The sequence below is a fragment of the Jaculus jaculus genome, chromosome 14 (genome assembly GCF_020740685.1).
Source record: "Jaculus jaculus isolate mJacJac1 chromosome 14, mJacJac1.mat.Y.cur, whole genome shotgun sequence".
Classification (NCBI taxonomy): Eukaryota; Metazoa; Chordata; class Mammalia; order Rodentia; family Dipodidae; genus Jaculus; species Jaculus jaculus.
The window spans coordinates 25005383-25021277 of record NC_059115.1 but is presented as its reverse complement, the minus strand read 5'-3'; the positions used below and the strand labels follow the sequence as shown (position 1 = coordinate 25021277).

At 43.0% G+C, this 15895-nt stretch overlaps 1 protein-coding gene across 8 annotated transcripts in view; it reads right to left on the bottom strand.

Annotated features, from left to right (window-relative positions):
- The window catches only part of LOC101596083 (zinc finger protein 717-like), a 51401-nt gene that overhangs the window by 19163 nt on the left and 16343 nt on the right, over nucleotides 1–15895 (bottom strand). For 3 of the 8 annotated variants that reach the window (XM_045133889.1, XM_045133892.1, XM_045133890.1), the window contains 4 exons: nucleotides 14193–14319; nucleotides 13852–13944; nucleotides 11375–11467; nucleotides 8547–10655 (listed from right to left, as the gene is read on the bottom strand). In XM_045133889.1, the coding sequence (XP_044989824.1) occupies nucleotides 8968–10655; nucleotides 11375–11467; nucleotides 13852–13944; nucleotides 14193–14319 (2001 nt within the window). In that variant the 3' untranslated portion in view covers nucleotides 8547–8967. Of the gene's footprint in view, nucleotides 1–8546; nucleotides 10656–11374; nucleotides 11468–13851; nucleotides 14061–14192; nucleotides 14336–15895 lie in introns of those variants that run through there. The other 5 variants (XM_045133895.1, XM_045133896.1, XM_045133894.1 and 2 more) reach the window with 4 other exon arrangements.

The following is a 15895-nucleotide window of genomic DNA, read 5'->3' as shown; positions in this document are numbered from 1 at the left end:
GAGGGGGTTTCTGACTTAATTGTGAGGAGCTAGTAGAGTGTCTCAATGTGGCATTTCAGGGTTGACACCTCTTCACCTGGAGTTTCTGATTCTCAAGCTTGTCCACACACAGCCTTCAGGGATTCACCCATACAGTTACTTCCCAGACTGGCTCCCATGGAAGGTGACTGTCAGGTTTGGATATAAAGTATCCTCTCAACCCCCAGTGCTAATTAATGACAGAGGATTGGATGGCAGGGTGGCTCCCTCATTAGTGAGCTCACTCACTGGTGCATTCCTGCTGACTGGCCATGAAGAGATGGGGTCTGGCTGGAAGAAGTAGGTCTCTGGGGCATGGCTTGAAGGGTATTGTTGGGATGAACATCCAACCCAGACAGAATTTATGAGGGGAAGGGATTTACTTTAAGCTTACAGATCCAGGGGAAGTTCCATCGAATGCCAAAAGAAGCTGGATCCCACTCACACATGCAAGCAGACACACCAGCAAGCATCCCGCACCACAAGCCAGCACCGCCAGAGCTCAAAACCTCTGTGCAGACCTTCAGGCTGGAGTTCAGATCCACGCCTGGTGACACACAGCCCGGGAGCAGGACTCTGCTGCTAGGGGTTGAAGCTGCAAAGTCAATTTTAATAGAACAACTGAGCCTATCAGGGATATACATTCAAACTACCACAGGAGTCTTTTTAAAAATATTATTTATTTATTTAAGAGAGGGAAGAAAGAGAAAGAATACGGGTACACTGGGTCTCTGCAGCTGCAAACAAACTCCAGGCACATTACCACTTTGTACAACTGGCTTTGTGTGAGTACTGGGACGTGAACCTAGGCTGTAGGGCTTTGCAAGCAAATACATTAAACCGCCGAGAAACCTCCCCAGTGCTTGAAGGGTTTCTGGGTCCCACACATCCCATCTCTCTGCCTCCTGGCCACCAGGAGAGGAGCAGCTTTCCTCTGCTGTACCCTGTGTCATGCTGTTTCTGCCTTGCCTAAGGACAATGGAGCCAGCAGACCCCAGACCAAAGTCTCTGAAACTGTGAGACAAAGCAACCACTCCCTCTGCAAAGGGGTTTTCTCAGGCAGTTTGTCACAGCAAGAAAAATTGTCACACTGTCCCTCTCTCCACTCCGGACATCAGCGCCCTGGTGGGTTTGAGGACAATTGCTGGCTTCTATCTCAGATGGATGAGAGTGATGAACTCCACATTTTATACACATGTCTGGAAACCAGCAGCCCCAGCCACTGCCTAAAGCAGGCTAGCACCTTCCTGTGAAAGGCCAAAAGAAGTTTCTCTCTGGAGGGCAGAACTGGATCCCTGAAGGGTTTCTCTCTGGAGGGCAGAACTGGATCCCTGAAGGGACATGCTCAGGTCTCAGCCATGACAGCTGTAACAATGAAGGTCTTGAGACAGAATCAAGATGTGAGTTACGATGAGCTAATGTCTTTAGAATACTCTAGTTTTTAATTTTTTTATTTTTTCATTTTATTTATTTATTTTGTTTTTATGAGGTAAGGTCTCACTCTAGCCCAGGCTGACCTGGAATTCACTATGTAGTCTCAGGGTGGCCTTGAACTCTTGGAGATCCTCCTAACTCTTGTTTCCCAAGTGCTGGGATTAAAGGCATATGCCACCACGCGCAGCATTTAAAAATATTTTAATTTGTTTATTTACAAGCAGAAAGAGAGAGAGAGAAGCCCTTTAGCCACTGCAAATGAACTCTCGATGCATGCGCCACTTTGTGCATCTTGCTTTATGTGGGTACTGGGGAACTGAACCTGTGTTATTAGGCTTTACAGGCAAGTGCCTTAACTGTTGAGCCATCTCTCCAGCCCCAGAAAACTCTAGATTTAAAAACAGAAAGAGGGCCGGGCATGGTGGCACACGCCTTTAATCCCAGCACTGGGGAAGCAGAGTTAGGAGGAGCTCTGTGAGTTCAAGGCCACCCTGAGACTACATAGTGAATTCCAGGTCAACCTGGGCTAGAGTGAGACCCTGCTTCAAAAGACAGAGAAAGAGAGAGAGAGACTGTAAAAATGGCTCAGCCTGCAAACCTACTGACATGAGTTCAGTTTTCCAGTACCCATATAAAGGCAGATGCACAAAGTGGCACATGTATCTGGAGTCTGTTTGCAGTGGCTGGAGGTCATGACATAACCATTTTCTTTTTCCATCTGTCTGTCTGTCTGTCTCTCCTTATCTCTGTTCTGTCTCTTTCTGCTTACAAATAAATAAATAATTTTAAAAATAGAAAGAGCCTCGGGTTTGATCCCCAGAAAGGAAAACCAACACATTCTCTTCTCTCAGCCTTAACCATAGATCACCTCCTTTTTAACCAATGTAACTCCCAAATCCCCAAAGTCACTGATACAACTGCCACTGAGTCCCTTGCCCAACTCTCTTCAAAGAGACTCCATCTTCTCTCCTAATCAATAACCATCTCTGCTTCACTGTGACTCATCCTGAAATCCTCTTTTCCTTTGCTCTTTTAAGTCAAGGATCCTGGCTGAAGCCAGGTGTTGATGGCCCATGCCTCTAATCCCAGCACTCAGTAGGCTCAAATAGTAAGATCACTGGAGTTTGAGGGCAGCCTGGGGCTACAGAATGAGATTTCAGGTCAGTGTGGACTAGAATGAGAACATGCCTCAGAAAAAAGGTGAATCCTGGCTCCTGGTTGCATTGAGGCTCTGAGGGGAACTCCTTGGACTAGGCAGCTATCCTGTTTCCTAATGTTCTTTAATGTGTGACAGTTTCTTCCTTCTCAACTTTCCTTCATTTCTGTGATTCAGTGTTACTGGGAATGATTTTAAATCTCCTCTATTAGATGTTCCAGGATTGTTGCTTAAACTTGGTGCCCAGGGCCTCTTGCCACTGCACAATAAACTCCTCATGCATGCATCAGCATTTTTTCCCCCCGAGGGAGGGTCTCACTCTAGCTCAGGCTAACCTGGAATTCACTGTGTAGTCTGAGGGTGGCCTTGAACTCATGGCGCTTTTCCTACCTCTGTCTCCCAAGTGCTGGGATTAAAGGCAGGCACCTCCATGCCCGGCAGCATCGGTTTTTGTGCATCTGGCTTTACATGAGTACTGGGGAATACTACCCAGGCCAGCAGGTCTTACAAGCAAGTGTGCTTAAACACTGAGCCATCCCCATAGCCCCAATCTTCTCTCCTTAGGTCTAAACATAAGGCCTTCAGTATCCTTTAACAGTCTTTTTTTGCAAGCAGAGAGACATAGAGATCTAACAGAGGAATGAGAATGAGCACGCCAGAACCTTCAGCCATAGCAAATGAACTCCAGAAGCATATGCCACTTTGTCCATCTGGATGGATGTTAGGGAATTGAACCCAGGTCATTAGACTTTTCAGGCAAGCATCTTAACCACTGAGAAATCTTTCCATCCCCACACTTTCCCTTCTTAAAGTTACTTCTGGCCAAATATTTTGTCCCAGAAATGAGAAAGTAACTGATATAGGAATGCTTATTTGTGCTATTGTATGGTGGAAATATGTAATTTGTTTTTCCTTTTACAGGCAGTCATAATTAAGAGATTGCTTTGGAGCTGGGAAGATGGCTCAGGGGTTAAAGTGATGGCTTGAAAAGTCTACCAGCCTGGGTTCAATTCCCAATAACCCATGTAAATTCAGATGCACAAAGTGGCATACGCATCTGGAGTTCATTTGCAGTGGCAGGAGGCCCTGGCATGTCCATTCTCTCTATGCCCACAAATAAATAAAAATTTTTAAAAAGAGATTACTTTGGATCTCAGAAGAAACTTCAAATTTCAAACTTTTAAATAGTATTGTGACTATTAAAGACCATAGGGACTTTGAGGTTTGACTGGATCATGATACGGCAAATGAGCCTAACAGACCATTGATAGCTGTAATTTGAATGTGAAATGTTCTCCATAGCCACATGTGCTTGGACAGTTGGTCCCTAGCTGGGGGCACTGCTTAGCAAAGTTGGGGAACCATTAGGAGATGGAACCCTCCTGGAGAAAGTGAGTCATGAGTGAACTGAAAGGTTTTATGGCCCAGCCCCATGTCCTGTTCACCCTCTGCTTCCTGACTGCAAATGCAATGTAACCAGCTGGCTTCCCACTCCCACTGCCATGCCTTCTCCACCAGGATGGAATGTATATAAGGCACTGTAAGATGAAATAATCCCTTCCTTCCTGAAGCTATTCCTTGTCCATTTGGTCAGAGCAATGAGAAAATTAACCAGTGTATCCACAGAGCCACCGCAGTACAGGATTTGAGATGCTGGGTAATGTCTCTATGCAAAGAGCCAGTGAATGTTCTTCATGATGTCTGAGCCACAAGTGCCCCATAGACCTGAGGTTAACACTTAGTAGCTGGCCTGGGATGTTGGCAATATCTTTAGACAGCTTGGATGGAATAAGATTTGTGGCCAGTATCTGCCACTGCATCCCCAAATACAGATTTGCTTGGAATAGAAAGGACCTCTTCATCATGACGTACAGAACCACACCCAGACCCCATATGTTTATTGCAAATCCCTCATATGTTTGCCCTCAAAGAGCAATAGAACTGGGCATACTGGCACATACCTTTAATCTGGAGGCAGAATCAGGAGGGTCACTGTGAGTTTGAGGCCAGCTTGGGACTACAGAGTGAGTTCCACGTTAGTCTGGACTAGAGTGAGACACTACCTTGAAAAACAAACAAAAAAGAGCAATGGAGTGCAATATGAAAGGGTGCTGCAGGCCTCCAACAGCCTCTGCCCAGTTGTGACTTTAATGGCCAGGCCATAGTCTCAGTCCCTCAGTTTGATATTTCCTTTGATATCCACCAGGATGTTGTATGCAATGCTCCTTGCATGGCAGCAGTGAACCATGCACATCACCTCTCTGAGATTTGGTGGGTTGCTGCTTTCTCCTCCAAATCTTCCCTAATAGCATGTGCTATCACTAGGTATCAGCTATACAACAAACCAAATAAGCTGGGTAGAATGTCCAGAAGAGATCAAGAAGGGTCCTCTCTGTTAATAAAAGCTACAGTTCTCTCAGGAGAAAGAACATGTCTACACATTACCACATTCAAGATTAGAGTATGTAAGAAGCCAAAACAATGACCTAAAAGAAGTGAGAAGCAGATTAATCTCCACAAATAGTTGGAGACACTGCAGCCTCGCTGGCCAGGTCATTTGTAAGCTATCAGATGCTCACTGGAGATGGGCCCTCCCTAGTAATCAGCAGCTTGTCAATCAATGAATGAAACTGTAGGACTCTTAACTGTTGCCGGGTCCGGAGGTCATACTTACTACACACCACCTCCACCTAAACAAACCAGAGCACAGAAATAAGGGGCTACTTTTATTTAAGTCTAGGTTTGGCTAAATAGGGACTGTTCATCTTAAAGGAATGTACTCCTCATATTCCAAACTGGAAAATTATCAAGGGTTCTATGAGGTAATGGAGAGAAGATCCCAGTCCTTGCTTTTTTTTTTTTTTTTTCCTTTTTTGGCCCCAGACATTTCTTTGACCTCTGTGGCTGACAGAGCTGGAGGGCAGAGGCTTGATCCGTCCTTTTAAAACCGTCCTTGAAAGCACACTAATCATAATTGTAAGGAGAGGATCACAACTATCCCTCCTTAGAATATACTATGTGGAAGAGGAAGAAAATGTCACAATTTTGCCCTACCTTAAGATTTAATAGCACATAAATAATAGCTATAGGCAGACAAATGGAAGAAAGGTGAGATACAAGGGCTTGTTAAGGCCTATCAGGGGAAAACTATTTCCTCCTGGAAAACATGGCTATTTTGTAATTTATTTACTTCTTTAATTCTTCTTTTTTTCAAGGTAGGGTCTTGTTGTAACCCGGGCTGATCTGGAATTTACTATGTAATCTCAGGTTGGACTTGAACTCACAGCAATCCTCAGTCATTAGCCTCCAGGATTCTGGATTAAAGGTGTATGCCACCATGCCTAGCTCTTTAATTATTATTTTTTATTTTTTTATTTATTTAGTTGAGAGTGACAGAGAGAGAAAGAGGCAGATACAAGCACCACATGTTCTCTCTCATATGTGGATCCTAGCTACAGTTGATTGGGCTTCTGTGTGAGAATGAAAATACTTAGTAGCAGAGGCCAGTAAGTTAAAAAGGAGACATAAAGGGAAGAGAAAGGAAGGGAGGAGGGTACTTAATAGGTTGATATTGTATATATGTAAGTACAATGATTGAGATGGGGAGGTAATATGATGGAGAATGGAATTTCAAAGGGGAAGTGTGGAGGGGGGAGGGAGGGAATTACCATGGGATATTTTTTTATAATCATGGAAAATGCTAATAAAAATTTTTTTTAAAAAAGAGGCAGTTAAGAGAGAGAGAGAGAGAATGGGTGTGCCAGGGCCTCCAGCCACTGCAAATGAACTCCAGACACATGCAACCCCTTGTGCATCTGGCTAACATGGGTCCTGGGGAAACGAGCCTTGAACCAGGGTCCTTAGGCTTCACAGGCAAGCGCTTAACTGCTAAGCTATCTCTCCAGCCCTCTTTAATTCTTTTTAACCTGCTCTGTTATATGACTTTTGGCCAAAAGAATAACATCTCAGGCTCTGCAGAGAAACCTGACTTTCAGAACTTTCAGGTAAATCATAGGAGTACTATATCGGAGGAGGTTTTCTGCTGAAAGAGACATACCATTGTCCCCTACCTAAGGGCTAATCTGAAATAGCCTGTCAATACACTGAACAAGAAAGCATTGCCTAACAAAACTGTGTGCCCTGGAGACTTTAGAAAATAGCATAAAGCCTACCTCAGCACGGTCTCTCTGGCCACTGGCCCCTTCAGCCATCAAGAGTGTTCTCCTCCACTATGGTCCCATTGGCCATTGCCCACTCTCACACATTTCTCCCATAATGATAAAAGATAGGAAAACCTACAAATTAGGTATTCCAACAAACCAGATAACCTGAGAGGAAAAAGCCAGACTGAGAGCATTCTAGAGTATCTCTCCCCTCCTTGTCCTGTGTACATCCAAGTTGTTTTTTGTGTGTCTGTGTGTGTGTGTATATATGTGTGTGTGTGTGGTGTGTGTATGTGTGTGTATGGCTGCCCACCTTTGGCTCACCTGTCACTCATAACACTAAACTTCAACATATCTCTCTCACTTTCTTCTTTTGGACATAGGATCTCAGTGACCTTGGCCTCAAAATGACAATGATTCTCCTACTTCTGCCTCCCAAGATCTGGGATTAAAGGCATGCACAACCAAACCTGGACCCAGACAGCATCTCTTGAATGCCTTCTGCTATCTGGAGAAAAGAGGATGGACAGGAGGTATAAGGGCAGGATTTGTCAAGCACAATGAGAGGAATGGATGCTGGGTGTGGGCTGCTGGTGGAGTCAGATAAGAATGTTGTGAAAGTGCTTGAGATACACTTCCTTACCTCACAGCAATGTGCATACTTTTATAAGTTTCATAATAAGAACAAGGCAGGTATCAGAGCCCAATTCAGTGGGTGTCTGTGTGGAGGGTCGGCGGGGGGGGGGGGTGGTAACCTGGCCAACTAGACAGTCTGCAAGATGTTGGGTTGGTGCCCAACCACCAGACAACGTACAGAGTGATGGGCAGGGGCCAGTGTGCTTCAGCTCGTACACACACAGTACACAAGATGCGGGGCTTGCCTCATAGACAATCCATATGTCAGGAAGGGGCAGCCTCAGTACCAAGACCACCTACTTGCTTTCTCCTAGTGCCGGGCCAACATCCAGTGTGCATGTTGTCTCCAAGTGTTGAATTTTCTGATAAGGACTGGATAATAATACCGATCAGAAAAGACTTTCCACATTCAAAAGCTGAATTAGTGCTGAGAAAATAGCCCAGTAACTCAAGTATTTGCTGTATAAACATGAGGACCTGAGTTTAGATCCTCAGCACCCATGTAAAAGGCAGATGTGATGTACACCTGTAATCCCAGTACCACGGAGGCAGAGACAGAAGAATGCCTATGGCTTTCTGACTCCGTGGTCTAGCCAGAGTAGTGACATTCTATCTCAAAAGATAAGATGAAGAGCAATACACCTGATGTTAACCTCTGGCCACCAAACATGTGCACATGTACACACATACATGCCCACACATATGAACACAGACATGAAAGCATTACACACACACACACTAAAAACATGAATTAGCAACAGTGAGCTGCTTGTTACAATGCAAATCACGATACTGTTATGGATTGAATGCAAAAATGCTCCCTTAAAATGGGCTCACGTGTTAGGACACTTGTTCTCCAGCTAGTGGCGCTGTTTGGAAAGGTGTAGACTCTTTCAGATGTGGAGCCTGGCTGGAGGAAGAGGTCACTGGTGGTGGGCCTTATGGTTTTTAGTACGGTCCCACTTCCTGATTATCCTCTGCTTCCTGCCTGCCAGTATGATGAGAAGACCTGTTATATCCTCCCTATCATAAAACTTCTCCTCAAAACTCTAAGCCAAAATAAACTCCTTTTCTTCTGCAAGTTATTTCTGGCCAGGTATTTATTGTCTGTAATGAGAAAATAACTGAAACACAAACAATGATGTAACAGGGTAATTATTTGTCATTAATGTACAGAATAAAGGATGTTTTTAGGGCAGAGGTGGAAAATTTTATGCTTTCTTTAATTGATACTTGTCTAAAATCATACAAGCCTTCTGCTACTAATAGCTCACAAGTCCATGCTGGGAATTGTCTGACTTCAGTCCTAAGGGCAGATGAATTCAGAAGTACTACACAGTCAACTGTTGCCTGACCCCGAAACAATCTCCACTACTGGTGATAATATTCCTCTAGACACGTTTGGGAGGACACATAACCAATCTCTCCTATGTAGGATTTTTCTGTGTTAAGTTCTCTGAGATGAATTTCTGACAAAATGTTTCTCTAAATTAAGAGGGTTCTTTCTTAGTGCCTACTAAGTTTGGACTTAAGAGTTGTAAGATATCCTACACTCTGTATTCACAAGCTCACTGCCTTGTGCTGACTTCTTTGATGCCTGCTAAGGTGTGACTTCTGGCTAAAGGATTTCCTACATTCATTGCACTCATAGGGCTTCTCACCCGTGTGAGTCCTCCGATGGACAGTGAGAAATGACTTTTGATAGAAAGATTTTGTGCACTGGCTGCATTCATAGGGCTTCTCTCCCGTGTGGGTTCTCCGGTGCAGAGTGAGAGATGACTTCTGGTAGTACGATTTCCCACACTCACCACACTCGTAGGGCTTCTCTCCCGTGTGAACCCTGTGGTGCAGGGTGAGTTTTGATTTCTGAGAGAACGTTTTTCTACATTCACTACATTCATAGGGCTTCTCTCCCGTGTGGGTTCTCTGATGTACAGTGAGGTCTGCCTTCTTGTAGAAAGACTTTTTGCAGTCATTACATTCATGGGGTTTCTCTCCTGTGTGGATTCCCTGATGTACAGTGAGGTCTGACTTGTGGTAGAAAGTTTTCCCACATTCATTACATTCATAAGGTTTCTCTCCTGTGTGAATTCTGTGGTGTGCAATGAGTTTTGATTTCTGACAGAACGTTTTTCTACATTCACTACACTCATAGGGCTTTTTTCCTGTGTGGGTTCTCTGATGAACAGTGAGGTCTGACTTCTTGCAGAAAGATTTCTTACAGTCATTACATTCGTGGGGTTTCTCTCCACTGTGAGTTCTCTGGTGCAAAATGAGGTCTGACTTTTGATGGAAAGACTGCCCACATTTGTTACATTCACAAGGCTTCTCTCCTGTGTGAGTTCTCAGATGCCTGCTAAGGTTTGCCTTGTGGCTGAAAGATCTCCTACACTCACTACATTCATAGGGCTTCTCTCCTGTGTGAGTTCTCTGGTGAACAGTAAGGTTTGATTTACCATAGAATGATTTTCTACATTCATTACACTTGTAGGGTTTCTCATTCATGTGAGTTCTAGGCTGTAAAGTGATATTTGCTTTCTGGAAGGATTTTGGAAAATTGTTATATCCATACAACTTCTCTTCTGTATGTGTCCTCTGATGTTTGGTAAAGTTCACTTTTGCAATGCAGGATTCCTCACATTTACTACAGACAGTAGGGCTTTCTCCTGTGTGCATTTCCTGATGCTTAGTGAGTACAGGCTTTATGGAGAATGTGTTCCCACATACATTGCATTCAAAAGTCTTCTTCCCTACCTGAGTTATTTCTTGGACAATGAAAGCTGACTTCTTATGGGCTTCCATATATTCATTATATGTACAAGAAGGTTCTCTCACATAAACTCTTTTATGTGTAAAGAAGATGGTCTTTGTGTTGAAGGTGGTCCCTTCTTCACTATATTCAAAATCTTGCTGCCCACATTGAGTTTCATGGCACTGAATAGGATGCTTAAGATGTCGGAAGGACTTCCCAGCTATATGACAGGCACCAGGCTTCTCTTTAGCACATACCTCACCAGGCACACCAGAGAGAAGCATAGCCTGATGCAAAATAAGCTCCTCAGTCTTCATTCCTAAGAAGGCTTCATTGTTCAGCGTCAGCTTTGACACGTGGTCTGAGCTCATACTGAATACCTGTCCTGATCCAGTGTCCCCTTCCACAGTGTTGCCATTGGTGACTACAGCGTGCCACAGATGTCGGTCTTGCCTTTTCTGGCACCACTCCATCAGACCATCCGCATTCTGGATGTCTAAAATGAATAACAACAAAACAAACACACCATTGACAACATCCAAGCATGGCTTATGGATGCTAGTGTAAAGGTAAAGAAGTCTCTTCTCATCCCTGTGGCTAAAGATTTTTAAGTATAAGTGCTGAGTTATGCCTTTTTTCCCTAACCAGATACTTTAATAATCTTGGCATATTTTATGTTGTCAAACCATGGTTTATTCTGCTTCTTCAAGTTTTTTCCCCATTTTTAACAGCTGGAGAGATATTTAGTCAAAATCCACAACTGTTGCTTCATTTTAGCTTTAAGCAAGCACTTCTCATCAGTCATTTGTTTTCCTGGTTCTTTCTCTCTATTTCTTGTCTCTAATGAACTGGCCATTTTGTGCTATTTCTCTTCTCATTAATTGTCTTGTTAACATTTTTCAGGATTAGAAACTATAGAGTACATAAGAGGATCATTTCCTATCACCTAAGCAAAATGGTCCTTGGGAAAAGGAGTTGTGTCTATTTTCCTTTAGTGCTCATATCTTCCTGGCTACAGGCATCTTGGGGGTTGTCAGGTCTTTTCTTCCCCATAATAAAAAAAAATAGCATCCTCCAAGATTTAATCTGACCTCTACTTCTCAAACCAGAACAGGGCCAAGAGACTCCTACATTGAGAACTTGTGAGGACTGCTAGCAACTCAACATGGCCCACACTGGCTGGACAACATGGTCTGCTGGGAATGCATGACTCACTGAGAATGCTCTGGTCTGGGAGTTCTCTTCCCATCCATGGCTCTACTTCTTGCTGCAGCTTAACAACTTCCTCAGGCTTTGAAACACTGCACCCTGTTAGTGGGAAATAAATAGCATCAGGACTCCTGATATCTTGGTACACAACAATCATTCTGGACTTCTTTTCTTATCAGCTCCCATGGTGACATTCTTTATACAGAGCAGCTTTTTATTTTAAATACCAGTTGTAAACTACGGATTTCCAAAGTCATGTTGCTAGAAGTTAAGTATATTATACTATTTATGACTACCTACATATATATATCTACCTATATGTCACCTTTGGAAAACTGTTAGCTCAAAATTAAGCTATCCTAAACTAAACGAGAAAGTCTACAAATGTGCCTCTCCTTAGAAACCTTCCTAAAATAACTCCATTTCCTTTCTTTCTTTCTTTCCTTTTTTAAGTTTTTTGAGGTAGGGTCTCACTCTATCACAGACTGACCTGGAATTCACTGTGTACTCTCAGGGTGGCCTTGAACTCATGGTGATCCTCCTACCTCTGCCTCTCGAGTGCTGGGATTAAAGGCGTGCACTACCATGCCCAGCTCCATTTTTTTTTTCTTTATCTCAAACTGGAAAAGTATTGTTTGTGACCTTTAATACGTCAGCATGACATCTATTTTGCTCTCTCTGAAAATAAAAAGCATGCTTTTAAGAAAATAAAATTTTAAAATATCTCTGTTACTATCCTCACAGCCACAAATATGTTAACACCTAGGATTTTTCCAATTAACAAGCACTCAAAGAATTAGAAAATAGGACTGTGGAGGTAGATCAGCAGTTAAAGGCACTTGCTTGCAAAGCCTACTGGCATGGATTCAATTCCCCAGTATCTATGTAAATCTCAAGTGGCACATGTGTCTGGAGTCATTTGCAGCAACTATAGGCCCTGGCACACCTACACACTCTCTCAAATAAAAATAAATAAGTATTTTAAAAATAAAGCAATATTAAAAAGAATTAGAAAATATATTAATAAAAGCCTGAAAAATTATCCTTTTAGAATGGTGGAAAGGGATAACTGAGAATTTGGAGAAACTATCCAATAAAAATGTCTAAGAGCCAAAGGAAGGGTAGGACTCTTTACAACGCACTCCTCCAGACACAAAATGGCCTGCACATCCATGACCTCACAATGCCTGACACTACCTACACAAGACCATCATAATAGGAGGAATGATGACGACATCAAAATAAAAGAGAGTGATTGAGAGGAGAAGGGGTATGATGGAGAGTGGAGTTGCAAAGGGCAAAGTGGGGGGAGGGAGGGAATTACCATGGGTTATTATCTATATTTATGGGAGTTGCCAATTAAAAAAATGTATAAAAAGAAAAAAAAACTCCAAAAAAGGTAGACTATAAAAGAATGGAAAAGAACTATGATTAAATATTTTTTAAATGAAAGATAAAAAATAAAAATGTCGGGCTGGAGAGATGGCTTAGCAGTTAAGTGCTTGCCTGTGAAGCCTAAGGACCCTGGTTCAAGGCTCAGTTCCCCAGGTCCCACGTTAGCCAGATGCACAAGGGGGCACACGCATCTGGAGTTCGTTTGCAGAGGCTGGAAGCCCTGGCACGCCCATTCTCTCTCTCTCCCTCTATCTGTCTTTCTTTCTGTGTCTGTCACTCTCAAATAAATAAATAAATAAAAACTTTAAAAAAAAAATAAAAATGTCTAAGACCCACAGAGTTACTGGAATCTTACAAATTTTAAGAAATCAATTGGGGTGGCTGGGAAAGCATGCTCACTGAGGCAGCTGTTCTCACTCTTGGTTGGAGAATCTGCTTTATTTTACAGATGACATAGAAAATACAGGAGAGTCAAGATTCATTGATAAAATAAAAAGATAGCTGACTACCCACCACAAGACTTCCCACCTCTACCACATCTGCCATGACCCAGGAGAAACTACTGAATAAGAGACAACATGAATATTACTCTTACTGTTAGCCTGACAACCAGTTCCAGGGTGATGGTGACAGACACAGTGATCAATCGAAACCTATCAAAGCAGAAATCCAGAGACTACAGAGAACTCAACACTAAGTCAGACTGTCAACAGGCCTCCTATGGTTCATGGAACATTGCAAAAGAAAGAGTGTAAGAGCCACAGAATGGATAGGAATGTCCTGAGACATAGTCCCCACAGGGACTGAGGTCTTCATGCCCCACAGTGGATACCATGACACCGTGGGGGGGGTAACAGCAGCAGCCAGGACAAGGGGGGATGGAAGATGATCCTCTTATGTTATATATAAAGTAAAATTTTTACACATGAGGGGAGGTAGATCCACTATGGAGACTACATAAGGAATGCATCTGATGCACGGGAATAACTGCTGTCAGGTGTGGGAACTAAGGACTCTGCTAAGAACAGGGACCACACTAGCTTGGCCCCGCTCTTCTTGACCTCCCTACCCAGGTTGCTGTGACTTACCAAGAAGGCTCTGGTCTGGGTGTTCTTCTCCCATCCATGGATCTGTTCCTTGCTCTAGCTTGACGACTGCCTCCGGTTTATGAATGCAGTGCCCTGTTCATGTGGAAAAGTGTAGCAGGACTTTGGTCAAACTGTTAACACATGTCCTTTGATGAATGACATGAAATATATGGCTTCAGGAGCTGGGCAATGAAGGGGCCAATTTGAACCTTTTGATAGAGAGGTAACAGGTTGTTCTTGGATTGTAATATTACACCAGAAATGTATTAATCTAATAAGTGTTCACATATTTACTAAGAAGAAAATACTTGTTCCTGAGAGTTACAGGAATTCTCACTCACCCAAAGAGACCAAGATTCTGTAAGTCTCCAGTGTCACATCCCGATAGAGGGTCCTTTGAGCATCATCCAGGTCCTGCCACTCCTCCCAGCTGAAATCTATGGCCACATCCTCAAATGACACCAACTCCTGTAACAGCACATTTCTTTTCAACCCAAATCATTAACTCTGTGCCAACAGAAAATGAAGTCTGAAGGTTTGTTTTTCTGCGTGAATTTGTGTCTTACATAAAATAGAGCTAACTCTGTGTTCTCTACTATGGGAGAATAGAAAATCACAACATAAACACCCTACCTCTGCACTAATTTGTGAATCACTAAAAATACCATGATAAAGTTTCTTTTATAGACTGGGAAATTTCTTTGTAGATAAGGATGATAAGGAAACAGAAAAAGACTTTTGAAAAATAACAAAAACACCTTTTTTTTTTCCTTAATAGTTTTATTTATTTAAGAGAGAGAAGAGAAGCAGACACAGAGAGGATGAGTATGGGCACATCAGGGCCTCCTGCCACTGTGAAAAGCACTCCAGATATATGTTCCCTTTTGTGCATCTGGCCTTATTACATGGATACTGGGGAATCAAACCTGGACCATCAGGTTTTGACAATAAGCATCTTCAAGCACTGAGCAATCTCTTCAGCCCCAAGATTTAAAAAAAAAAATTATTTATTTATTTTATTTTGATATATAGAGAAAAACGCAGAGAGAGAGAGAGAGAGAGAGAGAGAGAGAGAGAGACAATGGGTATACCAGGGCCTCTAGCCACTGAAAACAAACTACAGACACATGTGCCACATGGTATACCTGGTTTTACATGGGTAATGGGGAATCAAACCTGGGTCCTTAGACTTTGTAGGCAAGTGCCTTAACCACTAAGACATTTCTCCAGCCCAAGATTTTTTTTTTTTTAAAATAATCAGGTCGTACTCAACTGAAAAGCCAAAGATACTTGGATCCTCTACATGAGTGTGTTCTCATGAGGATGAAGCAGCCCACATCCAGTCATGAGGTCACAGAGAGTACACATCCCATGAACTTATAACTATAAATGTCACTGAGTTCACATGAACACTAAGAGGAGCAATGGTGTTCAAGGAACTGACTGTGGCCTGAGTCTGAAATTGTATACTCAGTTTCAATAACAGTCCTGTGGGCCCATCAGTTGGTAAATTAGTTGTGAAGCATGTGCATAGTTGTGTGTTTAAATGTGTAATGTCCCCCACTCAAGTGATGAGCACTTGGTATGCACTGGTGGCATTGTTTTGGAAAGCTGTAGAATCTTTAGGGGTTCTCAGTAGAGGACGTAGGTCACTGGAGGGGGCCCTGACATTTTATAGCCTGACCTCACTTCTTGTCTGTTCACTACTTCCTGAAGGCAGAAGTCACATGACCAGCTGCCTCCCACTCTAGTAGCAGGCTTTTCTTGCCGTGATGGATTGCACATCCTAACTGTGAGCCAGAATAGTCCCTCCTTCCCTTAGTTGCTTTTGTCAAGGATTTAGTCACAGAAACAAGAAAAGTAACCAACCTAACAGGCCTAAGAGTGAAAATTGCTGGGGTTGGGTGGGGGGAATGGAATAGGGGAGGGGTTGGGAAGATGGCTCAGCAGTTAAAGACACTTGTTTGCAAAGGGTGCTGGACCTTGTTCAATTACCCAGCCACTCACATAAAGCTGACACAATCATCTTATGCTGATTTGCAGC